This window comes from Oncorhynchus kisutch, linkage group LG10 (genome assembly GCF_002021735.2).
Source record: "Oncorhynchus kisutch isolate 150728-3 linkage group LG10, Okis_V2, whole genome shotgun sequence".
NCBI classification, from domain to species: Eukaryota; Metazoa; Chordata; class Actinopteri; order Salmoniformes; family Salmonidae; genus Oncorhynchus; species Oncorhynchus kisutch.
Genome location: NC_034183.2, coordinates 64,652,860 through 64,679,381, shown reverse-complemented (window position 1 = coordinate 64,679,381; position 26,522 = coordinate 64,652,860). Strand labels below are relative to the sequence as shown.

At 41.1% G+C, this 26,522-nt stretch overlaps 2 protein-coding genes across 2 annotated transcripts; both read right to left on the bottom strand.

The window, feature by feature from the left end:
- Positions 1-240: 240 nt before the first annotated feature.
- LOC109881078 (protein FAM83F) lies at positions 241-7,216 on the bottom strand. The gene is made up of 5 exons (XM_031834711.1): positions 6,698-7,216; positions 4,328-4,495; positions 3,127-3,248; positions 1,921-3,014; positions 241-1,801 (listed from the first exon to the last, which is right to left on the bottom strand). The coding sequence occupies exons 1-5, from the start codon at positions 7,166-7,168 to the stop codon at positions 1,755-1,757; spliced, it is 1,902 nt and encodes a 633-aa protein (XP_031690571.1). The 5' UTR covers positions 7,169-7,216; the 3' UTR covers positions 241-1,754.
- Positions 7,217-7,309: 93 nt separating this feature from the next.
- On the bottom strand, positions 7,310-25,048 carry LOC109881079 (growth factor receptor-bound protein 2). Its single transcript, XM_031834713.1, has 9 exons — positions 24,703-25,048; positions 18,419-18,493; positions 16,561-16,696; positions 16,238-16,329; positions 15,987-16,106; positions 11,866-12,055; positions 11,379-11,474; positions 11,036-11,152; positions 7,310-10,853 (listed from the first exon to the last, which is right to left on the bottom strand). The coding sequence occupies exons 3-9, from the start codon at positions 16,636-16,638 to the stop codon at positions 10,677-10,679; spliced, it is 870 nt and encodes a 289-aa protein (XP_031690573.1). The 5' UTR covers positions 16,639-16,696; positions 18,419-18,493; positions 24,703-25,048; the 3' UTR covers positions 7,310-10,676.
- Positions 25,049-26,522: the final 1,474 nt, after the last annotated feature.

Here is a 26,522-nt window from a genome sequence, read left to right as displayed (position 1 = left end):
TTTGTATACCCACCCAAACCATATCTACAACTAGCAGAGTTATGATTAATCGGAGCTCATGCATATTCATCCATTTCTTCGACAAATCTACAGATAAGATAGTGGCAGGAAATGTTATCTAAAGGTTGCGCAAGAAAAATATGATCATGTCCAAAAACAAAAAATCACATGACTGTGGAGAAGAGAACTTGATTTAGCAAAACTATCTACATGTCCTCTGTAAATGATTGCAAAACAAAATACAAAAGTTGTTTTTAATATTATGATTTCATATAAAACAACAGTCACACCTCAGAGATAGGAAGTCAGTCAATTACATTAAGTGTGTGTGGTCTCATACATCTTTGGCATTTTTATATACAAGACTTCACACTATAATTTCAATGAGAAAATGTCCTTTGCTCTTTGTAATTGCTATGCATAAAAAATAAGCAAAATATGTCTTAGTCCCTATTGTTTCTTTTTTATTAAGATGACAGATATAGCCATGGATCAGTGACATGTTTATAATGTCACATAGGTTTAGAGACAATGTATTGTTGCATGTTAACAGCAGAAGTGTGTGATTGGTGTCTGATCTGAAAACAACATCCATTCTTCAGACACTACACACTCCAGTGATAAGGGCCAGTCCACTAACAATTTAACAAAGTGCCCTTGGTAAGGTGATACCTTGTGTGAGAGAAGAGAGCTGATCACTTTTCCTTCTCCATAGTAACCTGAAGGATAGACACATTCAGAATACATCTATACCTGGGATAGATGTGGTTTTATGCCATCCATTTATTTAGGTTTAAAAGCAGCCGTTTCAATGACAGTGATACAGGGAAGAGCAATACAACATGTTGATTTCTTATGACATGTGAGCAGTAACATAAGATCAGTTTTCAAGCATCGAATGACTGACCGATCAAGTCTGTATTGGCATTTCCCTGACACAGGTGGTGAATGCCATCTGAGACGGGCAGGACTCAGGAGACACTCACTGGTATGTGGCATCAGATCACTCCTGCTAAACAACAACATTAGGCTCATATTAAAGGAAGTGGGTCTGGCATTGAAGACTCTCACTACTCTAACTGATAAGGCAGTGGCGGTCCACACAGTCTCACACCAAGTCTCACTAAGGAACATTATAGTAGCACATAGAATGAGCAGCACATGTAATTACTATACTCCTGCCATGACATGTAATTACTATACTCCTGCTATGGCATGTAATTACTATACTCCTGCCATGACATGTTATCACTATACTCCTGCCATGACATCTAAGCACCATACTCTTGCCATGACATGTCATTACTATACTCCTGCCATGACATGTAATCACTATACTCCTGCCATGACATGTAATTACTATACTCCAGCCATGACATGTCATTACTATACTCCTGCCATGACATGTCATTACTATGCTCCTGCCATGACATGTCATTACTATACTCCTGCCATGACATGTCATCACTATACTCCTGCCATGACATGTAATTACTATACTCCTGCCATGACATGTCATTAATATACTCCTGCCATGACATGTAATTACTATACTCCAGCCATGACATGTCATTACTATACTCCTGCCATGACATGTCATTACTATGCTCCTGCCATGACATGTCATTACTATACTCCTGCCATGGCATGTCATTAATATACTCCATCTAATACTGCATCTGATACGGGCAATTACTTCAAAATGTCCTCTGGCTCTGTCTCTCCCAGCTGATCCTGTCCTCCCTCTCTTCATCTCAGGACTGGATGCAGTTCCTCTTGGAAGGCTTCTTGTGTCCCTTTCCTAGAGGGAAAGGAGAAAAGAATGGATGAGCCAAAAAACAACAACTCCATGTGTGGGACTATTGCAGTTAATATTCAAAGACAAATGAAAACCACAAATGGTAGAATATAACAACATACCGCCATCCTCTCCTTTGTTGAGGGTCATTAGAGACATACTTCTTTGAGGCAATTTTGAAGGCTTTTTGTTCTTAAATTTCAACAGGGACGGTTTCTCTACCATCTCAAATGAGTCACCAGTGGCAGTGCTATTCGTCTCTGAGACTTTGCGGGTAGAGGACGGGTTTGGGCGGGTAGGGGAGGGTGTTGAGTGGGTAGGGGAGGGGTTTGGGTGGGTAGGGGAGAGGGTTGGGTGGGTAGGGGAGGGTGTTGAGTGGGTAGAGGAGGGGTTTTGTTGGGTCGCGGAGGGGTTTGAGCGGGTAGGGGAGGGTGTTAAGTGGGTAGGGGAGGGGTTTGGGCGGGTAGGGGAGAGTGTTGGGTGGGTAGGGGAGGGGGTTCGATGGGCAAGGGAGGGGGTTGGGCAGCTAGGGGAGGGAGTTGGGTGGCTAGGGGTGGGGGTTGGGCGGCTAGGGGAGGGGTTTGGGCGAGTGGAAGAGGGGTTTGAAGGAGTGGCCCCATCCTCCTCTATAGTCTCACTGTTGTGATTGGATCCTCTGCCTTTCAGGAAGAGCCTGAAAGAACTGCGTTGTTTCTTTCCACCTAAGACCTGACGCTTCAGCGAACCTCCCTTCCCATCCTCCTCATCCTCCACAGGAGAACTGGGGGACTTCACAGTGACCATGTCCAGTTCCACACTACTGCCCCCTTTGGCATGGAGTAGCGTCGACAGTCCGTTCCGTTCGAGTCCACCGCCCAGTGAGTCTCTGAGTGTGGAGAGGTCCTGTAAGGACCCAGTGAGCCCGAGACTGTTCCCCACCACCAGAGAATACTTAGGGTTGTGGTATTTATGTGCAGGCACCCTCTGGTCAGCCTGCCCCCGAGAGTCCCCTAGAGACACCTGGAAACGGGAGGTGGATATCAACAGGGGCTTGGGGACCACCACCTTCCGTACCGGCGCAGGCATGGGAGGCTTGGTTATGTGGAACTCCTTGTAAAGGTCCACATTCTCAGATACAGCATACATTTCCCTGAAGTCATTGTCGAAGAAGTCCACCACCTGCCCAGACATTACTGTGATGGTGTTCCTGTCCATCCTAGAGGAGCTCCATGTGAAGCTGGAGATGACAGAACAACAGAGTGAGACACAGACTCAAAGCGTAGGTCAAATCATGTTTGCTCTGGCTGAATGAATGTGAGTGGAAGTGTATGACTGAGAAAATGACTGACCTGTAAGAGCCAAACATAACCTTTTCTCCGTCCACCAGCATGTATTTGGAGCACAGAGAGCCGGGCAGCCTGCCAAATGACAGGGCCAGCCCAGAACCTTTCACCGTTCGCACACGCAGGTTCTGAAAGAGTCACACAGATACTGAGTTAGACAGGTGCCCTTGTTACAGTATAAACCATGAGTCAGTGACTATCAGACTACCAAGTACTGAACAGTATCATATCAAACACTTGGGAAATTGTGCTGTTACCACCCACGACCAAAGTAAACCTTCAAGGTAAGCAAATCCGAAACTGGTGATGCAAGGGTTGAGTTAAACCCCTTGAGTATACAGTCGAGGCAGGTCTATTTACTGAGCAAGGAATGGGAGTGAGTTGGAGAGAGTGAAAAAGACTGTCCGAGACATACACACAGAAACAGACACGTCAGAAGGATGCTACCCTATGCTGTTAACACTTGTTTGGTCAAGGATCAAGTTCCACAGGACTGGATTGTATTCGGCTCAATGAACAGCAGTTTCTATGAAACAACAATGACAGAGTCTCAACACTGGAAGGGCCTTTCAGAGGCTTATCAACTGACACCACACACACGCACGCACGCACGCACGCACGCACACACACACACACACACACACACACACACACACACACACACACTAGGTTATCCAGCATTCCATATAATATAGGCTAGATCTACTGCACAAGCTTTAGTCTACATAGATCAACATCGACAGATGTAGGATCTTAATTTGATCACCATGTTGCAGGAGAACTTTCCTGCATTGCAGGACATTTTTAACTTGTGGTGTATTTGAGGTTTAAAGAGGCTTCTGGAGTTTGTAATTTCCACTTTGAAATGTCAGACTTGATTTTCCCTTATGAAAAATGTATCAACCCCTACAAAAATGCCCATGAATTATAATTCTTATAATAATTCCCATTTCCTGTTGCTGCAGGATTATTAGCAATCTGGTTCAAAATAAGATCCTACACCAGTATAGAATGTGCTAATATGGATGATAATAAAAGAATAGGCCAGAGGAATATTCTGCTTTATACTGCCAAGACGTTGTGGCTGCACTTTCAATTTACGTGACACTCTGCTATTTACCTGGTAATGACATGGTAATACCATAGCTAACTATTACTTGTTCCTGTTGTTTGTTGCCTACTGCCTGCCAAAGCATCCCTGTCTTACCCGTAGATGCAGAGCAGTGATCTGTAAACGAGTGCACATATCCAGGAAGTGGGGCATACCACGAGCCTCCAGTATGATGTACACAGCCACCCCTCGTCTCTGTGCTGCGTCCAATAGGTCCTGAAGGATCTGCAGGTCTGTAAGGTGGTCCATGACCACGGCTACTACCTGAGGATCACACATAGGACCGTTATAGAGGAAGAACAGAGGGGGATGATATCTCTGAATCAAATCAAATTGTATTTGTCACATGCGCCGAATTCAACAGGTGTAGTAGACCTTACCGTGAAATGCTTACTTAACCAACAATTCAGTTCAAGAAATAGAGTTAAGAAAATATTTACTAAATAAACTAAAGTGAGAAAAAAAAATGATAGTAATCTAAAAGTACCACAAGAAAATGACATAACAATAACGAGGCTTTATACAGGGTGTGGATTTCCTCAAAGCAGGACATTTGTGGTTCAATTGCTTGAGTAAGATTAAAATCTCCCTAATTAACCTGAAAAACGAGTTGAACCGAAATGTCAAGATGTATTTTCTTATGACATATTTTCCACTTCAATCCAAACAGAAGTATGTCAAAATATTTGAGAGGCTTGAGGTGACTGATAAATCTGATGAATAATACCAGACTAGTTGATATTTACAAAGATCAAGCTAGAGAGGACAGAGGAAAGACAAAAGTGTAAATTCAACAAATAACCCCGACATCTCACACATGCATGCTTGAAAGTTCAATATCTTGAAAACTTGACTGCTGACAAGCAAAACATTTTGGGACTGTGTCAACAGTGGACTAATGAAGAGCCAGAAACCGGATATGGACAAGAATCAACTTCGCATGTACGAGGATAAAAAATATGAATATTGAGATTGCATGAATTGGAGATAAAATGTGAATGTAAAGTGAGTATGCATTATTCCATTGTTCCAGAGAAGTTAACTGTAACCTGGTCAAACACTCCAGTCTCTTATCTGGATTTGGGCTACTTACACACCATAGTGTTTAAGCTCAAGTTTGCATGCTTATCTCCTTGCCCTATAGCCGTGTCCTCCTGTGCCAAGCTTAACCCCAGAGTTATGCGTGTTCTTCCTCCTGACATTTAGCATGACACGTTACCCAGCCATTTAGAGGGGGAGGGACTCTTGATGGAGTGAGTTGAATTACAGTGGATGTGGGAGGAGAAAGCGTCGTGTGGATGTGTTTTTAAACACTGACGTGAGGCTGGGGAAACGCTTTTTTAATGACTTGTTACAGGTTCTGATGTGAAACTGTCTGACATTTAGAACTATGAAATGTTTGGCCTTTCCAGCTCCTCCACATGGGGCGTTGCTTGTTACAATATGCCTATCTACTGCATGTGTTCCATCCAGTTAGACATCTACTGTGAACATTCATTTCAAAACTCCTGTTAACTGTTGATCATTCATTGTAGAACGTAATGACGTGATGAAGGGGAGAAAATGAAGATGATTGAGATTACCATATCAGTGTTCTATATCTATGATAATAACAACATAACATAAATCAATCGTCAATAATCAACAATGGTCAATTATGTAATCGTTTCTTTTCATAATAAAATCAAAATAGAAGTAGATGTTTTACATTGTTGCTAATCACCTTGGTTCATTTTACAGTACGACTCCTCAGTTGAGCCAGGACCTGGCTGTTCTAAGCCTTGAGGACACACATCTCTTGTTGAATTCACATGACTGTCAAAGTCAAGGGATGTGAATACTTTCTGAGGGTACTGCAGGTCAATGAAGAACAATTAGACACGTTCCCCTTTCTCTTTTTTTAAAACCTTTATTTAACTAGACAAGTCAGTGAAGAAAAATGTATTATTTACAATGAAGGCCTAGGAACAGGGGGTTAACTGCCTTGCTCAGGGGCAGAACGACAGATTTTTACCTTATGAGCTCGGGATTCGATCTAGCAGCCTTTCGGTTACTGGTCCAATGCTCTAAGCACTAGGCTAGCTGAGAAGTAACCAAGCAGGCAATAAAACCTTGTGTCAAAAAAAGGAGTTTGCTGTCACAAGGCCTATGTAGCGACTGTAGTAACTACACTGACAAATTCAGACCACTAGAACTGACACTAACTATTCTATGTAGTGTTGAGAAGTTTACATTAAATTAACAGAACCCATTTTATAACTTGTCAAGATGAAGAACAGAAATGCATGATTCAGGGTCATGCTGACTCAGGATTCAAAGTCATTTGTAAACTGTTCTGAGCTACAAAGAATGAGGGGGAACAATGTGAGGGCATCACTCAATAATTTAGGGCAGAGAAGAAATTATGTAAACTACGTTATTCACGTGTAATATGCCGTTATCAATTTATATTAGAACTGGAATTACCTTGTTAGATTCTTGAATGAGTCTCCTGACAACCTCTTTTATATGGGGCCCCTTGTTTTTGGGTGGGTGCGTGTGAACGGATACTCGAGTAACACCTTTATAGAAACTAGTGCTGCCTGGCCAGCCGATGTCAAGCGGCGGGACATCCGTGTCCGACATCTGAGGCCAGTATGTGGAGTGGACCCCCGAGTCTGCATTGGACTCCTGAGCCTTTTCGTATTCGCCCTTCTCGGACTCACTATCGGAATCATATTCATCCAAAGTTTTTCGAATCCATTTAATCTCCCGGGCGGATAGAAAGTCTCTGACGTTGTCCTCTTTCAATCGCATCTTGAACGCGCCATCACCGTTCTTCAATAGTTGCTCGAGCGCGGCTCGCTGCTCCTCGCAATAGTAGAATTCTGCTTTGGATTCGGGTATCTTTTCGTTGACATGATCTTCGTCCATGCACAGAAGCTGAGACTCGGCCATAGCAGCGGTATCCGGAATTTGTCCAACCGTTAATTCTTCCTTCCCCCGCAGTTCTCCTTTGCATACACCTTTACCTGTAGTGTTGGGCGCGTACACAGGTGACGTTCAAGAGGTAGGGGGAGGAGTTCTAAACTGTTATAATCAGGTTCAAATGTCAAGTTTTATTGTCACGTGCACAAGAACAGTGAAATGGCTTTCTTGCAAACTCATTCCCAACACTGCAGTAATCAATATAAGTAGTAGGCTTACTATAAAACAAGGAAAAATAATCACAAAATAGCAAAGACGGCAACCATACAGTACGGCGCCATCTTTGTGTGTTGTTGGGGTAATTATTGCATGGAGAATGATTATTTTGAATTTCCATAAAGGCCAACCAATAAATGAGTGGTGTCACGTAAAGCACATTCATACTGTAATGTATAGGCTTATAGGTTTAACATGGAACTCAATACAGATACATTAGCCTACATGATGTTGTAATGTCTAGCCAAATAAAATGAAATGACTCAAAGCAAAAACCAAAACAGTTAAATTCCAAATGTATTTATCAGACCCTGATACTTTTCTTGGATGCTCTGGTTCTGTGACATACATAAAAATAAACATTTGGTCACAGGTCAGCAGTGTTGGGGAAGCTACTCTGAAAATATACAGTACCAGTCAAAAGTTTGGACACACTTACTCATTGCAGGGTTTTAATTTATTTTACTATTTTCTACATTGTAGAATAATAATGAAGATATCAAAACTATGACATAACAAAGGGAATCATGTAGTAACCAAAAAAGTGTTAAATTAATAAAAACATATTTGAGATTTGAGATTCTTCAAAGTAGCCTTGATGACAGGTTTGCGCACTTTGCATTCTCTCAACCAGCTTCATGAGGTAGTCACCGGGAATGCATTTCACTTAACAGGTGTGCCTTGTAAAAAGTTAATTTGTGGAATTTCTTTCCTTCTCAATGTGTTTGAGCCAATCAGTTGTGTTGTGACAAGGTAGGGGTGGTATACAGAAGATAGCCTTATTTGGTAAAAGACCAAGTCCATATTATGGCATGAACAGCTCAAATAAGCAAAGAGAAATGACAGTCCATCATTACTATGACATGAAGGTCAGTCAATCCGGAAAATGTCAAGAACGTTTCAGAGTGAAGGAAAAGCAGCCAACAAGTGCTCAGCATATGTGGGAACTCCTTTAAGACTGTTGGAAAAGCATTCCAGGTGAAGCTGGTTGAGAGAATGCCAAGAGTGTGCAAAGCTGTCATCTAGGCAAAGACTTACTTTGAATAAACTTTTTTTTAACTTTTTTTTGGATACTACATGATTCCATATGTGATATTTCATAGTTTTTATGTCTTCACTAGTATTCTACAATGTAGTACAAAATAAAGAAAAACCTTGAATGAGTAGGTGTGTCCAAACGTTTGACTGGTACTGTAGGCTAGTTTACCAAGCCACTAATTACTTCACTCTGGAAGAAGTTAAGCTACACTAATGCTTCCCTTAAGGAAAATATAGTTTACTTAACTAAAGTTACTTTGAAACGTAGTTTACTACATCCAAACTTGTTTGTGAAAAATTATCATATGTAAATCTGAAATGTCATAGACTACAAATTGCAAGACTAAATTCAAATCTAGGTTTTTTTTCAGTAGTTAATTCCTTTTTTTTGCAATGTAACGCTAAAGTAATTGGATTAGGCAAGTCTGATGCTGAAAAAGAATGGAAACGATTGCCTACGTCACTCATATTTTACTTTATTTGAAATAAAAAGTAGTGTGTATTTCCAGTCGTTACATTGCAATTTTTTTTATAACTACTGAAAACACTACCTAGATTGAATTTAGTTCAACTACCACTGAGCTACCCCAAAATGTAGTTAAATTACTTGAATTACATGTAGTTCACTATTACCCAACACTGCAGGTCAGGAGTGTAGTTCTCAGTGTCAGATCATTAGAGTAATTTTTTTCAAAATACTTTCTCAACTACAACAAAAAATACATGTCATTTTGTCCTAAAAACATTTAAATTAAATACTGAAGTATTCCATAAATTCCTATGGAAGACTGCTTGAGGAGTGACAATATGGCCGACCGGTGGCTTCAAAGCATCTCATTGGCCAATACATAGCATCAGCAAGCCAGGGTTTATATACATCATTGTTTTAATTTAGACAGATGACAAGCATACCCAAACTGACATTGTAAATTTGGTAGTTCACTAACAAGACATAATTTGCTATGGCGACCTTACAATTAAAAGCAGGCACTACAAACAATACAAAAAGGTAGCAATACAAAAAGTGTAGTTCCATACAGTAAATGTGTGGCAGCATAGCTCCCAGTTTTCAACCTCCAATGGATATGACACTGCAGTTGGGTTGTGGAAGTTCCCTTACAAACAGGGGCGGACTTAGTGATTTGGGTGCACAACATTTTGTTATGGGTTTTAGAGTAAAGACCTCATTTAACTGTCAAAAGAAATGACCTTTTAATGTGTCATTTTTGTTTAACCTGTAACCTTTATTTAACTAGGCAAGTCAGTTTAAGAACAAATTCTTATTTACAATGACGGCCTACCAAAAGGCAAAAGGCCTCCTGTGTGATTAAAATGAACACAACAGGCCATGATGTTTTCATTTGATTGTTAAACGATCACTTCTTAAAGTAGCATCCAAACAACATTCCTTCAGTTTGCAAGTGACAAACTATCTCACTGGAGATGATTCGATTATCCTAGTGAGCCAAACAACGCCCTGTCTTTCTATATGGTTCCAATGTATCTGATTCTGTCTGGCCAAAAAGCGAATGACATGCCATGCTCTGTTTGGCCAGATTACATCAGATACATTGTCTACACATACATGTCTTCTGCCTCGATGACAATGCCAGTATTACAAGCAGCACTTGTCTTTTGACTAAAGAAATGCATTAACTTACAACATTTTTCTGTTAAATCTTCTTTCTTTCTTTTTATTTTCACTGGTTGCATTAATTGCACATTTCTCTGCCCCGCTGTGAAAGCACCTCATTGATACAGCTTAATTACAATGAAAGTCACATTTGCAATCATATCGCGTGACATATGCACAGGAACTCTGTCAAGGTGGAATAGTCCATTATTATGAACCAGTTGTGGGGTCTCATGCAGAGACATTATTGGGGAAAAAAAGAAGATTGCTAGTATTTTATTATTATGGCCAGCTCAGAAGGCACCTTGATGATGTGAGGCCTGAGGCAATTGCCTCTTCTGCCTAATGGTAAGTCCGCCTCTGCTTATAAATCAATGTCATTTAGGTATGTCAATTGTATCATGCTGAGCACCAGCTTTAAAATTAAAATAAATGTGTGAGCATATGTTATCAGAAATCAACTGTGAACCAATTTCTTTTTAGTCCTACAGTTTGGGCTGCTGAAGTTTCTGTGAGTTGCCCGACTCTTATCATCACAGTCCATATGATTGGAGAAGCCCAAAGAGCAACAACTCTCTCTCTAAGCTTTCCTCATAATGGTGTGGTATAGTTGGCAGGGAACAGACCACTTTTACCCCGCAATCTTCCTTTCCACCACGATGGATCAGAGTGATCCAAAATGTCAATGACATCACCTGCATGGAAGCCAAGCTCGTCCCCTTCCTCCGCTGTGAAGTCGTACACTGCTTTCACCTGTATGACTGTCCTCTGGTACACACACACACACACACACACACACACACACACACACACACACACACACACACACACACACACACACACACACACACACACACACGTGTTAGATAATAGTTGGCCATAGGAACCAGTAATTTCAGAGGACATCAAGGATTTGCCCCTATTTACTGACTACAGTAGGCTTACTGTACCTGTGAATGAGGTATGGTTTCAGATGTCCTTTGGGGGGCTGGGAGAGAGGTTAGGGGGGTGTTTCTACCAGGGGTGCCTATGGTGTGAGCCCTCACCTCCATCCCAGGTCTCTTACTCTGGGGGAAGAGAAGAGAGAGGTTGAACTCAGGTCAGACTCTAACCTTTAAACCAACCTACGTCTCAGAATCACAGTAAAACATTACAAACCCAATGCAATCAAATAAAAGCAATGACATGGTTTTACATGACCATGGTACATAGCAGCTTCTGAAAAACACACATGATTCAAAAGACTGCATTGTAGGTAGTGTAGGTTTGTACTTTGGGGTGAGTGATGTTTACCTGCTGACTGTGAGGAAGGTCTGAGGCCCTGCGGTGTGACGTGGCTGCAGTAGGGGCCCCATAGCTCCTCTCCTCAGGTAGACTACCCCTCTTCAACTGACAACAGAAGGATGTGGACAGGAAAGGGTTAATAAAGGCCCAGTGCAGTCAAAATGTAGTTTTTATATCCTATTGTACAACAGCTGATGAAACTAACAAAAAACATTTGATCAGTGTTATTTCCTGATAGTTGCTGGTTGAAAGTACAATCTACACAGGACCTTCTGTGTAGAGGTTTGGTTTTCCATGGTGACATCACCATGCAGTACATTGGTTAATAGACCAATACCATTGGTTAATTGACCATTCTGGTGCAATAGCTCACTGATTTCAGTTCCTGTATGTGTGCTTGAGAATACAGAAGATACAGAAGAGTGGGATGTCAAGAAAGGGAAGGAAGGCTTCACTAAAGAGTTGATTGAACTGAGTTAATATATGGCTGAAATACCGGTTGGGGTACGGATGGGCTCTGGTCATCCCGGCTACCGTCTCTAAGGTAGATGCCCCGTTGCTTGGAGATGGAGGTGTTCTTGTAGAAGTCCACCAGCTTGTTGAGGGAAGTGAACTTCTCTGACCACAGGAAGTAGTGGCCTTTGCTGTCCTTCATCACTTTGAAATGCTGCACGTCAAACTCATGTCTGAGGGGAAAGGTTTTATATATCAGTGAGGCATGTCACAACACAACATCTGGCCTCTTAGTCACATACAGTACAATGCAGGTTTAGGGTCAATTCCAATTCAATCCAGTCAATTCAGGAGGTACACTGACATTCCAATTCCAATTATTTTCAATGAGGAAGATTTGGAATTTGAATTTGGTTTAGTGTCTAAATTCATTGGAATTGAAATGGAATTGACCCCAACCCTGGTTGACACTGCTGGGGACTATTTGTATATGACATTTGTGTTGATTTGTGATAAGCATGCCGCTGTAAAGACATTTAGAATAAGTGGAATGGACAATCCTTGGTTTTCAGATAACTTGGCAGAATTAATTAGAAAGAGAAATTGCTCTTGGGCTCAAGCTAGACATACAAATGCTCCTGTTGACTGGGCCTCCTTCAGAGCGCTAAGAAACAAATACACAGGGTTGATCAGGAAGTCCAAATCAGATTACTATTTAAATGCAGTCACAGAGAACCTAAACAACCCTACCAAGTTCTGGAAGCTAATCAAATCAGTGTCAGGTTCTAATGTATCCTCTGGCCTTCCTGATCATTTAATGATGGATTCTAATGAAGTGAAGCATAAAGCCCATATTGTAGGTTTTTTTAACAAGCACTTCATATCTGCTGGTTCAGTTTCTGATAATGGTGGGCCCCAGGTCTCTAATGTAAGCTCTGCTACAGTCAACTATGATATAGGCCCTCATGACGTGATCTTCCTGTCTGGGTTGGTGCCCTCCCTTGGGTTGTGCCGTGGCGGAGATCTTTGTGGGCTATACTCGGCCTTGTCTCGGGATGGTAAGTTGGTGGTTGAAGATATCCCTCTAGTGGTGTGGGGGCTGTACTTTGGCAAAGTGGGTGGGGTTATATCCTGCCTGTTTGGGGTATCATTGGATGGGGCCACAGTGTCTCCTGACCCCTCCTGTCTCAGCCTCCAGTATTTATGCTGCAGTAGTTTATGTGTTGGGGGGCTAGGGTCAGTCTGTTATATCTGGAGTACTTCTATCTTATCCGGTGTCCTGTGTGAATTTAAGTATGCTCTCTCTAATTCTCTCTTTCTTTCTCTCTCTCGGAGGACCTGAGCCCTAGGACCATGCCTCAGGACTACCTGGCATGATGACTCCTTGCTGTCCCCAGTCCACCTGGCCGTGCTGCTGCTCCAGTTTCAACTGTTCTGCCTGTGATTATTATTATTTGACCATGCTGGTCATTTATGAACATTTGAACATCTTGGCCATGTTCTGTTATAATCTCCACCCGGCACAGCCAGAAGAGGACTGGCCACCCCTCATAGCCTGGTTCGTCTCTAGGTTTCTTCCTAGGTTTTGGCCTTTCCAAGGAGTTTTTCCTAGCCACCGTGCTTCTACACCTGCACCAGCATTGCTTGCTGTTTGGGGTTTTAGGCTGGGCTTCTGTACAGCACTTTGAGATATCAGCTGATGTAAGAAGGGCTATATAAATACATTTGATTTGATTTGATGTGAACCATTTGATCTTTGAGCCTGTTTCTTATACTGAGGTCTATAAAGCACTAAAGGCTATAGACACTAAAAAGTCTGCAGGTCCAGACAACTTGGACCCCTACCTCTTAAAGATAGCAGCTGGTTTTCAACTTGAGTCTCTTGACCAATTCCATACCTGGCATTTGGAAATCAGCTTATGTCCTCCCGCTGCTAAAGGGTGGAGATGTCACGAACCTTGCCGAAGACGGTGCCTCTTCCTGTTCGGGCGGTGCTCGGCGGTCGTCGTCGCCGGCCTATTAGCTGCCATCGATTTCCTTTCCGTTTGTTTTTGGTTATTGGGTAATTGGGTACACCTGTTTTGTATTAGGTTTGTTTGTATGGTATTTAAGGGCACTAGGCCTGCTGGGTATTTGTGCGGGCTTGTTTGTGTTACTCAGTGTTAGATGGTGTGAGTTAATTGTACATTTATTCTCCGGACTATTTTGTCCTGTTGTTTGGACCGGCAACCTATTATACGCCCTGTGTGTTGGCGTGACTGTTTTGTTGCACTGGGGAATAAATTTGAAGGAAAGACTGAACCTTGCTCTCTGCGCCTGATTCCACCCACCACCACTCCTAATTGATCGTAACAGGAGATCCCTCAGATGCTAAAAACTATGGTCCTATCTCTAAACTCACTAACCTGGCCAAAGTCTATGAATCCCTATATAACTCACAATTAAAAAACTTCTTAATTGAAAAAAACATACTGAGCGGGGTTCAGTCTGGCTTTAGATCGGGGTACAGCAACACAACTGCAGCTATGGCAGTGGCAAATGACATCATTAATGCAGTTGATAAAAAGCAACATTGTGCTGCTCTGTTTGTGGATTTAGCAAAGGCCTTTGATTCAGTTGACCATGAATTGTTGCTAGCTAGACTCAGAAACATTGGTCTTAGTGAATGGGCAGTAAATTGGTTTAGGAACTATCTTTCTGACAGAACACAATATGTATATACTGACAATCACAAATCTAGTTTTCTTGAGATTAATAGAGGTGTGCCCCAGGGTTCCATTTTAGCTCCTGTGCTGTTCTCAATTTTTATTAATGATTTTGGAAATGGCATGCTACCAGCAAAGGTACATCTATATGCAGATAATACAGTCATATATTCATGTGCTCCTTCTCTGGTTCAGGCTGTTGAAGAGCTCCAGACTGCTTTTCAGTCACTGCAGGCCTCCCGTTATGGTCTCAAACTGGTCTTGACTGTACAAAAAACGAAATTCATCACCTTTACCAGAGCTAGAACTCTGCCAGAGAACGTTAGCATTGTCACATCTGGTGGCTTATCCATTGAAAAAGTGTCATCCTACAAACACCTAGGTATTCGGTTGGATGACAAGTTATCCTTTAAAGTTCATGTGGATAATCTTGTGACAATGCTTAAATTGAAATTGGGTTTTTATTTTCGTAATAAGGCTTGCTTCCCGCTTATGGCTAGAAAGAAGCCACTTTTCTCTCTGTCATTGATTATGGTGACTTGTTGTATATGCATGTAACCTCCTCCATCTTACAGAGACTGGACTCTGTTTATCATTCATCCTTGCACTTTATTACAAATGCCAAGTCACTCATCCACCATTGGTAGGTTGGACCTCACTTTATATGCGCAGAAAGATACATTTGTATGTGTTCATCTACAAAGCCCTTTTGGGTAAACTCCCTCTTTACCTCTGTAGTCTGGTCTCCTTCACCACCTGCAGTTACCATACCCAGTCTGCTAGGTGGTTGCTACTTAAAGTCCCCAGGACATTCACAGTATTAGGCAAGACTGCCTTCTCTTTTTGTGTACTAGACGCATGGAATAGTCTACAATCCATGTTTCATCTAGATAGGTAGTGCCACTGAATGAATTTAAAATATTGATGGGAGACTTGTTTAGGCTAGATCATGTTGCTGTATGTTTTAATTCTGTAATGTATTGAATGTTGCTGCCTTCTTGGCCAAGTCCCCCTTGAAAAAGAAAATCTGGGTCTCAATGGGCTTATCCTGGTTAAATAAAGGTTAAATAAAAAATAAATAAACAATGATAGGATGTGATGAGTTATGATTCAAACAATTTAGTTGTGTCCTGTCCTATTCCATAAATCCAAAGTCAACTGTTTCTCTGGTGCAGTACTTTCATTGTCCCCTGCTGGCTTATGTTAGATATTGCAAGGAAAAGCTGTACCAGTAATATCAAGTATAGCCTACAGAAACTGAATTCTTCCCCTGGCTCATAGACATTTCATGAGAAATGGAGGGAGATTTTGAAAATGTTCACAGATGAGTTTTGCAGGTTAACATGTTACCACATTTTACAGAGTACATGCGGTGCAAACTCTAACCCCCCTAGGTACTGTTTTGTAATCAGTGAGCTAGCTACCTGTAATATCCTGGCCTGAGCCTACACTCACCCACCTGACAGAGATGGAGAATTCTCCAGGGGAGCTCTGACTGCCACGGATCAGGAATCCCCCCACCTCCCTAGACATCAGGAGCTCCTCAGCAGAGCTGCGGCTTGCCGTCTCCTTGAACCAGCTGGACAGAGAGAGATACAGTATACAGATGTGGCTATACTTTTCTTACTGTAAGCATACAAACTCATGTTGTATGTGTGTGTTCAAATACATTTTATGGATGAGAATGACTAAACCTTAACTTTATTTCACCTTGGGGTTTGTCTCTCAATGTAGTTTTGGGGCACAAAGCCTTCCTGTCCATGCAGCTCTGCCTTAAACCACTCATCTTGACTCCCTAGAATCTGAATAGGGAACAGAGATATACAAAAACAACAGAGCTCACTGTTTAGGTTTAATATTACAGCAGAATACAACAGTAGAACTTTGTGTGTAGAATTTAGGAATTAGATTAGTGGAATGTGTCTTTAAAGCCAAGTCCCACACTCAGTTGTATTACTGCCATTCTTTAGTCTTACTATGGCACGCTATTCTGAATTGTAATGTGTCTCCTCCCATTCTCAGGTCATACTCACTTTCAGGATGTCTCCCTTTCGGAAGCTCAGCTCATCCTCAGCCGTAGCATTAAACTCGTACTTTCCTCTGGCTTCCATGGCGAGCGGTGGAAGGGTCAAAGAGTTGGAATAGGGATGCAAAAGGACTGCAGTCGGTCTATGGAATGAGATGAGTCAGGGAGAGTTGTGGGTTGGTAGTTTCAAAGTAAGCAAACTATACAGTGCAGTCAAACATGTTATTTCCTGTGTTTTAGATATATTTCGACACTGACGTTGGAATAATGTGAAATTGTGAAAATGATGATAATGCCATTTTAGTGTAAGAGCTGTTTAAAAAGAAATATTCTGTTTTGGTGGGATGGAGTTTTGGCAGTAAATGAGTTAATAGACCAATATGAAAGAGAGTTCCACACTCTGTGCGGGAATGATTTCTTCATTCCGGCCGCATCCGAAGCTTTTGATACCGCACCCGCCCCCTCTCCCTGGCTCTCTGTCCGACTCCCACCCGCTACTGCCAGAACGTGTCCCGAACCCAACCGCAGTTCCGCAATGTTACTTCAGGAGTATGTGACGCAGCTCACTTGCCAGCCATGGTCCTAGCGATTGTGTGCCCTATATAGGCAATATCAAAATGAGCAAAAAAGAACCTAAGAAATAAGTTAAATTACCAGAGATTCTCACGTGGCCCATTATATTAGGCTATCGGTGTTACTGGGCTATATCAGCCAATAGGCTAGACATAGTTTGAAGAGAGCAGACACATTCACATTCTCTTGAGAAACGTTTTATAGCGTACCTTTTAGGAGTGGGACCATTTTCGGACAGAGATAAAAATAAAAGGTGATCAATATGTATTTCTAGGCAATGTAAACTACAGCCTAATCATATCATATCATCAAGTTCATTTCATTGGAAAGATAACTAGTCTATAGCTTACTATTTTAATTGAGACTACACACACACCTGATCAGAGCCACAGGAAGTATGGGTGCTGAGAGTGCTGCAGCACCCCCTAAAAAATTATAAAAACGTAACAAACAATGTTTTACTAGTCCTGTATGAAAGACCGATTTAGCTGTCTGTAGCATTTTCAAATAAATATTCTCATCCCCAAAATTGTCTGTCTGATCGCCAGCTTCCACCTGCAGCATGCACAATTATAATCGCGCCTCAATGATCTCTGTCAGACCCACAGCCCTCTACCTCTTTGCCAATAACAGCTATAGTTTTCAGTTCTCCTCCTCAGTCAGTCGACTCACAGAGAGTCCTAGCTTACTTCTAGCTAAGAAGCTTTACTTATTTTTTTTTTAACCATTTTAATTGAAAAAAATCCCAGTAAGGTACTTCATTGATAATCAGAAATTATTTGATATTGAGATGAAAATGGCTGCATTAGACCTACAAATAACTGCATTGTTTAAACAGCTTACTGTATACTTGTATTTTAGGTCAACATTGCCAGTAATTTAACTCTGGTGGGGTAATTCTGCTGAGGTGGTGCAGTGGTGGTTTGCAAAATACAATTGTTACTAGACTAGACTATGCTGTACATTCTGTAATCTGTGAATACTGCACCTGGGGCTGTAACAACCATTGCATGGGGGAAATATATTCAGTGGGATAAAACGCAAAAAAAAAAAAAATGTAATGGAGGAGATGACATAAGAGGAGTTGTGCAATAAGAACACAGATTTAGTTTCAAAACCCTTTGGTTCGGTTGTATCCTTCTGAACACAAGCCTAAGTATAACTGTATCCATTCCTAGCTATGAAGTTTAGATATGGAAAATGAGAAATAAAGAAATGGGGAAACTGGAGAAAAAAAATACAAATGGAAGCAAAACAGAGAAAAGTTGTGTGAGCCAGACACTTCCCCTTACCTTCTGTCACGAAGCTGAGGAGAGAACAATTCTTGTTTCGGTAGTTCGTAGCATTCACCATGTGTTAATGTTTACCTACGGGATACATAAACAGACATGAGCATGGAGGAACAGGCAGAAGAGCGAGTCAGAGGAGGACAAACAACATCAGGAGCTGTCCATTTCCCCTTTCAATTAAGTTTTTTAAAAACGGTGTAATTTTTAGAGATTGAAATCTCATGATGGTAATTATCTATGATGTTCAATTTGCTGCTCTCCCATGTGTGTGTGGTTGAAGGGGGGTCTGCAGTGCATGCTCCAAAATCACATACATTATCCATTCCCAGAACCATAGATACACATGATTACATAGAATTTCAGAAATCTATCCCAGCCCTACCTCTCTACCTATTCAGCCATCAGACACCAGAGGGAGCCAATACCAGCGCTGTAGTATCAGCTTCTATTGCTCACCACGGCTCCAATCCTGTACCCTGATTAAAACTCCTACTCTGCAGTAAAAGACCCCTTCTGTTCCCCCTCTCTGTCTTATTCAGAGCGGATATGAGTGAGGGTAGATAGATGATAATGAGAATCATTCACAGAGCTCTACTAAGCCGGATGGAAGGCCGCATAAACAACATGAGGACAACTGAGGATTAAATTCAATTACATTAAGAAAATCGTTTCAAACTATGTGTGTTTGTCAGACCCAGATGTATCTCTTTCTCTCCCTTTTTCTTTACCAGACAGGAACTATTCATTAAACCAGAGGAGGAAACTCTCCTGTCTCTCTCTCTAAAGTCAACACAACATATTCACTTATTGACAGTAATAGCTCACATATCAGTTTAATAGAATTGTTTTATTTAAATGTAACCTTTATTTAACTAGGCAAGTCAGTTAAGAACAAATTACTATTTACAATGATGGCCTACTCCGGCCAAATCCGGACGACACTGGGCCAATTGCGCGCCGCCCCATGGGACTCCCAATCACTGACAGATGTGATACAGCCTGGATTCGAACCAGGTACTATAGTGACACCTCTTGCACTGAGATGCAGTGCCTCAGACTGCTGTACCACTCAGTAGCCCACATATGATAACAATAGTCTTTTTTCTTGGAGGTGTGGATGAGCAAGGAGAAGGTCAAGGGATATCACCACACATTCCATTGACATAAATTCAACAAATTGTTTAATCTAAATGATTCCCACTTCAGTTGAACCATGTGTGTACACAGAAGTGCACTCAATCTGTGTTATCTAACTCCTTCGCTCCATAAAACCATGTACCGTAAACACAGTAAAACATGCGTGCAGCCAAACAGGCACTTTAGTTTTAAATCACTTGCCTCACCGAATGGCTCTAATGTTTTACTAATGAATGGAACTAATGAAGTGAACCTCCTGATTCCATTGCAGATTAGCCCTCATAAACATTATCAATATAACTCTTACTTTTGATTTTAGATCAAATGTATCCCAGCAGCTTGCTGAAAAAGCATGTACATAAACTGCATACATCCAACAAATCTCAAAATACTGTCAACTGCACTGACGAGACAGATATAGTAAGATAAGACACTACACTGACGAGAGAGATATAGTAAGGTAAGACACTACACTGACGAGAGAGATATAGTAAGGTAAGACACTACACTGACGAGAGAGATATAGTAAGGTAAGACACTACACTGACGAGAGAGATATAGTAAGGTAAGACACGACACTGACGAGAGAGATATAGTAAGGTAAGACACTACACTGACGAGAGATATAGTAAGGTAAGACACTACACTGACAAGAGAGATATAGTAAGGTAAGACACTACACTGACAAGAGAGATATAGTAAGGTAAGACACTACACTGACGAGAGAGATATAGTAAGGTAAGACACGACACTGACGAGAGAGATATAGTAAGGTAAGACACGACACTGACGAGAGAGATATAGTAAGGTAAGACACTACACTGACGAGAGATATAGTAAGGTAAGACACGACACTGACGAGAGAGATATAGTAAGGTAAGACACGACACTGACAAGAGAGATATAGTAAGCTAAGACACGACACTGACGAGAGATATAGTAAGGTAAGACACGACACTGACGAGAGAGCTATAGTAAGATAAGACACGACACTGACGAGAGATATAGTAAGGTAAGACACTACACTGACGAGAGATATAGTAAGGTAAGACACTACACTGACAAGAGAGATATAGTAAGGTAAGACACTATACTGACGAGAGAGATATAGTAAGGTAAGACACGACACTGACAAGAGAGATATAGTAAGCTAAGACATGACACTGACGAGAGATATAGTAAGGTAAGACACGACACTGACGAGAGAGATATAGTAAGGTAAGACACTACGCTGACCACCACTAAACCCCTTACCCCAATGAGCATAAACTACTGATAAAATCTTTGTAAAAAAACACTGGCCAAATAAAACCCACAAACTACTTAATCATTCTGCTGTCAGGACAATTCTGCTATTAGACAGCCGTGAACACACACACACACACACACACACACACACACACACACACACAACCTCGTTGTTGTCACTCTAAAGTCCTCAAACTCAACTCTGGACCTCAAAGCCTGTTCCACTGCGTTTGTTCACTTCCCCTCTAATTATGGACTGATTTAGACCTGGGACACCAGGTGTGTGCAATTAATTATCAGGTAGAACAGAAAACCAGCAGGCTACGGACCTCACAGGGTAAGAGTTGAGTGCATGCACAATGCCGTCGGGGGTACGCCAAATAAAAATGTGATTCACACTTTAAAAAAAATAATAATATTAGTTTTTCTTCACATTTTCAAACAGTCCATTTATATTTTCCAATGGGGCTATACATTTGGGTGAGGTTTTTTAAATCGCCTGATAGCCTCGTTTCACTGCCAAAAATCAAATGAAACCATCTAGTGTTCAGCGAAATAACAACACAATGTCAAATACGGGAAGCCTAGTCAAATAATTAACATCCAATCACATTAACTGTTACTCTCTCGCAGGAATTCCACTAATGGTCCATATGTAGCCAAACGTAGCTGCTGCTCATGTTGCTATCTGTACTGATGGCTCAAAAGCCATGACAGGGAGACATAGAGGAGTGGTAACGCGCATGCAAGCAGTTGCTCCCGATGCCACTTGGGTACACTGCAGCATCCACCAAGAGGCTCTTGCTACCAAGGGAATGCCTGACAGCTTGAAAGACATTTTGGACACTACAGTGAAAAGGATTAACTTTGTTAAAGCAAGGCCCCTGAACTCTTGTGTATTTTCTGCACTATGCAATGATATGGGCAGCGACCATGTAACGCTTTTACAATATACAGAAGTGCGCTGGTAATCAAGGGGCAAAGTATTGACACGTTTTTTAAATTGAGAAACGAGCTTAAAGTTTTCACTTGTCTGACAGCTTGCATGATGACGAGTTTCTCACATGACTGGTCTATCTAGGTGATGTTTTTTCTCACCTGAATGATCTGAATCTAGGATTACAGGGACTTTGCAACTATATTCAATGCGCGGGATAAAATTGAGGCTATGATTAAGAAGTTGGAGCTCTTCTCTGTCTGCATTAACAAGGACAACACAGGTCTTTCCATCATTATATGATTTTTTTGTGTGCAAATGAACTCAAGTTTACGGACAATGTCAAATGTGATATAGCGAAGAACCTGAGTGAATTGGGTGCGCAATTATGCAGGTACTGGATGAGACAAACAACTGGATTTTTTATCCCTTTTATGCCCTGCCTCCAGTCCACTTACCGATTCTATTCAAGAGAGCCTCATCGAAATTGCAACAAGCGGTTCTGTGAAAATGTTATTTAATCAGAAGCCACTGCCAGATTTCTGGATTGGGCTGCACTCAGAGTATCCTGCCTTGGCAAATCACGCTGTTAAGAGACTGATGCCTTTTGCAACCATGTACCTATGTGAGAGTGGATTCTCAGCCCTCAATAGCATGAAAACAGGCACAGACTGTGTGTGGAAAATTATTTAAGACTGAGACTCTCTCCAATACAACCCATCATTACAGTTATGTGCATCCTTTCAAGCACACCCTTCTCGTTAACCTGTGGTGAGTTATTCACAATTTTCAATGAACAAATAAGGTTTTATATGTAAGATGGTTAAATAAAGAACAGAATTATTGATTATTATTATATTATTATTTGTGCCCTGGTCCTATAAGAGCTCTTTGTCACTTCCCACAAGCCGGGTTGTGACAAAAACTCACACTCATTCTTATGTTTAATAAATGTATCGTATAGTGTGTGTGTGGCAGGCTTACAATTATGGCAAAAAACAACATTGTAGAGTGCACTGACCCTGGTGCTAGAGGGGGTACGCAGCTGGAGGTTGAATGTTTGAAGGGGTACGGGACTATAAAACGTTTGGGAACCACTGCTCTAGAGGATGGAAGTCTCAAACATGTAAAACAGTAACAAAACAGTAGCCGAGGCCCCTGGGAAGAGACAGTGCAGAGCAGAGGGGATCTACTCTAGTAACATGTCACCAGTGAGGTGGGCCAGGGGCATGTTGGCAATGTGCCAACGTCCCTAGAGCTCCCCTGGTTACGGTGACCTGGGTGAAGGGGATATTTGCAGTGGTTTCAACTCTCACTGCCCACATTCATTTTAGCTGGATTTTTTCAGCTCCCAACTGTTTTTTTCTTAGCACTTTTGTGCCTCTTCAACAGCCCAGTCGGTTGTTATATAGTCTTGTGGTGCCAAACATTCCACCATTAGTCAAAGAAATAGGATTATGATGTCTTAAACAGATATCTTTATTAAATATCGGACATTGTCGAAGTGGTAAGATCTATTACGGAGTAGCGTGCATCATTTACTTTGTTGGAAATGTTAGAAATGGTAAGTTTTATAATTAAGGATTTACATTATGCAAAGCCTAACTATGTGAAGGCACAAAACATTTCTCTACACTTCACAAATCAGAGATTAGTGAGGAATGTGCAGAATGTGTTTTTGAGAGTAACTATGACATCCAACTACCCAGCACTGAGGAGAACAGCACTAGACAATACTGTATATACATGTATAAATATCCATCCATTCTCAATTATGGGAAATCCAAATTCAACAAGTTCTATATATTTTAGTAAACAACAATTTACCACCATGTAAAGCATTGAAAGAGCCAGTGATACTGTACTGTTTGTAATCTATGTGACACACCATAGTAGCTCACACTATGTCAATTAGACTGACATGGCTAGCCTACTATGATTGAATCGAGGACCTTATTTTAGCAAAAAAAAACAACCCTGAAAAAAACATTAACTTATAAAGCTTGCTCAATAGTGCACCTGTCCTCTTCAGTGGCTTTCTATTTTAACTGAGTTTCATATCAAAAGAAAACACATTATGAACATACTTCCTCATCACAACTATTGTTGAACTTATCTCCTACTACTCATAAATTACCACATCCCAGAGGAGAAGCTATTTGACCTTGTAGAGCACTGAGCACACAAACCAATGAGGAAAAAACATTCAAACAAAAAGCTATTTCAAAATACCTTCCACATCACCATGGCATGGGCAGGGGGACTATATGTAAAGGTCGTTTTCAAATAATTTAGCAATAAGGCAAATGTTTCAACTGTTAGGTCAAAGATAATATCTTTGTTGTTCTACTTTTATAATAGCATTGCATAATATGGTGACAAGTTGTCTCATAGCCTACTTATGTGCTCCAGAACTATATTGCATATCCTTTTCACCAATGTCTGTGGACAACTGTTGGTTACTGGGGACAGTTATTGCTTGTATCAAACAGGTAGTTAAAGTGCTCGATGTGGCACTTCTTTCAATTGTCCGGTTAGTTGCCATAGATTCAGAATCTAAAAGATTTCCAACAAATTATAGGGATACCACTCTTGAGAGAGAGGCAGTTCTCTAACCACTAAAGAGCAATGATTCACAATTCAGATGAGAGGAAGCTGACTAATTATTATAATTAATTACATTACAGAAAAAGTGGAGTGAGTATGACTGTAACAGCTGTTCATACGATTAGAGGGAGAGACTTTGATGACTATAAACCAGTCGCTGGAGTTGAATGGATTGCTCTGCATGCAGTGTCTTCAAGCCAGCATGACACTATAAGAAGTTTGGTAATTTTGGTGACATGATTTGGCTAGCCATATAACAGTGGATATATTACATTTACATTAATGGTTGCATCACGTATGTAAGAATAATCAAGCATTCTTCAAATGGGTCAACTGTATATTGCAATATGATATTTACCTTTATCTCATGTAAAGAGCCACGCGTTGACAGTCACAAGAGGTCGGGAAATTTACGCAGCCAGCCAGGGCTTTGCCAACTAGATCATCATTTCAGTCAAAATTTCGCAAGTTCGCATCAAAAGGAAAACGTCATTTTCGTAAAAACAAATCCGTTAATGACTGTTTACTTCCGCGTCCTTTCATTGAAGTATAACAACGCTGAGACTTTCGAGTTCCCTCCCCAACACGCACAATAGCTGAATGTCCCAACGCGGAGATGAACCAGTTACTTGCACTTGGTTAGAGACCGCCTCTTTTCAAAAGGAACTTTTGGACTTTACTTAAAAAATGCTGATGAATAAAACTGATCATATTCATAATGTGACAATAAATTATAAAAGCTTATGCACTTGGTTAGAGACCGCCCCTTTTCAAAAGGAACTTTTGGACTTCACCACAAACATTCTGAGGCACTGCATCTCAGTGCAAGCGGCGTCCATACAGTCCCTGGTTCGAATCCAGGCTGTATCACATCCGGCCGTGATTGGGAAGTCCCATAGCGCGGCGGACAATTGGCCCAGCGTCGTCCGGGTTTGGCAGGGGTAGGCCGTCATTGTAAATAAGAATTTGTTCTTAACTGACTTGCCTAGTTAAATAAAGGTTAAATAAAATTAAAATAAATAATATTTATTTAATAATGTGACAATATGTAATAAAGGCTTATTGCATGAGGTGAAACATTATGATAAACACACACACAAACACACACACAGTATAGACTTTATTCCTGTGATCTTCCATGTGTCTTTCGGATCGGCAAATTAATACTCCTTGGCATCATCTTGAACATGTCCAAATGTTTCACATTCTTTCGGATGGCATGCATGAAGATCTCATTGGAAATGGGCTTCCCACGATAAAACACCGACACTCCTCAAGCTCTATTTCAGTAACCTACAACCTTTCTATGACAGATCGTATAGGCTAATTCTTGTCTATATCAACACATATCAAAACATATCAATGTAGGCTTTCAAACCAATATAAGTTACATAATTCAGCCTGCATTATACAGTTAATGGAAACGGATGGCTTTGGAATTTGGTTATATAAAGTTATCTACAGTCCTCATATTTCTGTTTAGAAAAATGCATGTTTGGTGTGTTTTTTTTGGCTATACATTCATAACACATGCTGCTGACCATCATTATAGAGAGCAAGCAGGGAGTTTACTCCATGCAAAGAGGCTGAGGGATAGATAGTGTAGCTCTGCCGAAGGTGGCAGGTGGTACCTTAATTGGGGAGGATGGGCTCTTAATAATGGCTGGAACGGAATAAATGGAATGGTATAAAACACATGCTTTCTGTCCTCCACTTAGCAGCCTCTTGTGCAAGCCTTCACATGTTGCTAACTAAAGCTGCAGTCTGTGACAGGAAGTCAAACCCATAGAGATTACAGCGTGGTTTCACTCTCTTTCTATCTAGTTCAATATTATTTCTTGCTGACTCTAAAGCTTGGTCCACTTGATGTTCTAGATGTAAATGACAAGTTATTTTTCACAGAGTAGAAATAACTATTCAAACTCCTCTTTTATTCTTTCACACCAGTTGTAGTAAAGTTGTAATAAAGATCACCAGATTAAGTCAGCGTAGTTGGCAATGAAATTCCACATAACATTGTTCAGCTGTGACAGCAGCAGAGGAAGGAATGTGAATGGACAGCAGAGTAAACATGAAATTCAGTTGACATGGGGAAGTAATGTGTAAGCCCCCAGGGTTCAGTCTATAGCTGCACCTGCAGGCCCTCAGCTTAGCACGATTCAACCCTCAGAACCAGAG

Bases quoted from the DNA above. Each gene is read 5' to 3' on its own strand.
- LOC109881078 (XM_031834711.1), bottom strand. From the start codon at position 7,168: ATGGCCGAGTCTCAGCTTCTGTGCATGGACGAAGATCATGTCAACGAA. The intron at 4,496-6,697 runs GTAATTCCAGTT...TGTGATCCTCAG, and splicing joins TCATTCAAGAATCTAACAAG to GTAGTAGCCGTGGTCATGGA. The intron at 1,802-1,920 runs GTATGTTGTTAT...CTTTCCCTCTAG, and splicing joins CAACAAAGGAGAGGATGGCG to GAAAGGGACACAAGAAGCCT.
- LOC109881079 (XM_031834713.1), bottom strand. From the start codon at position 16,638: ATGGAAGCCAGAGGAAAGTACGAGTTTAATGCTACGGCTGAGGATGAG. The intron at 16,107-16,237 runs GTGAAATAAAGT...CTCTCTGTCCAG, and splicing joins ATTGAGAGACAAACCCCAAG to CTGGTTCAAGGAGACGGCAA. The intron at 11,475-11,865 runs GTATTTCAGCCA...TTCTGTTGTCAG, and splicing joins GCCCATCCGTACCCCAACCG to TTGAAGAGGGGTAGTCTACC.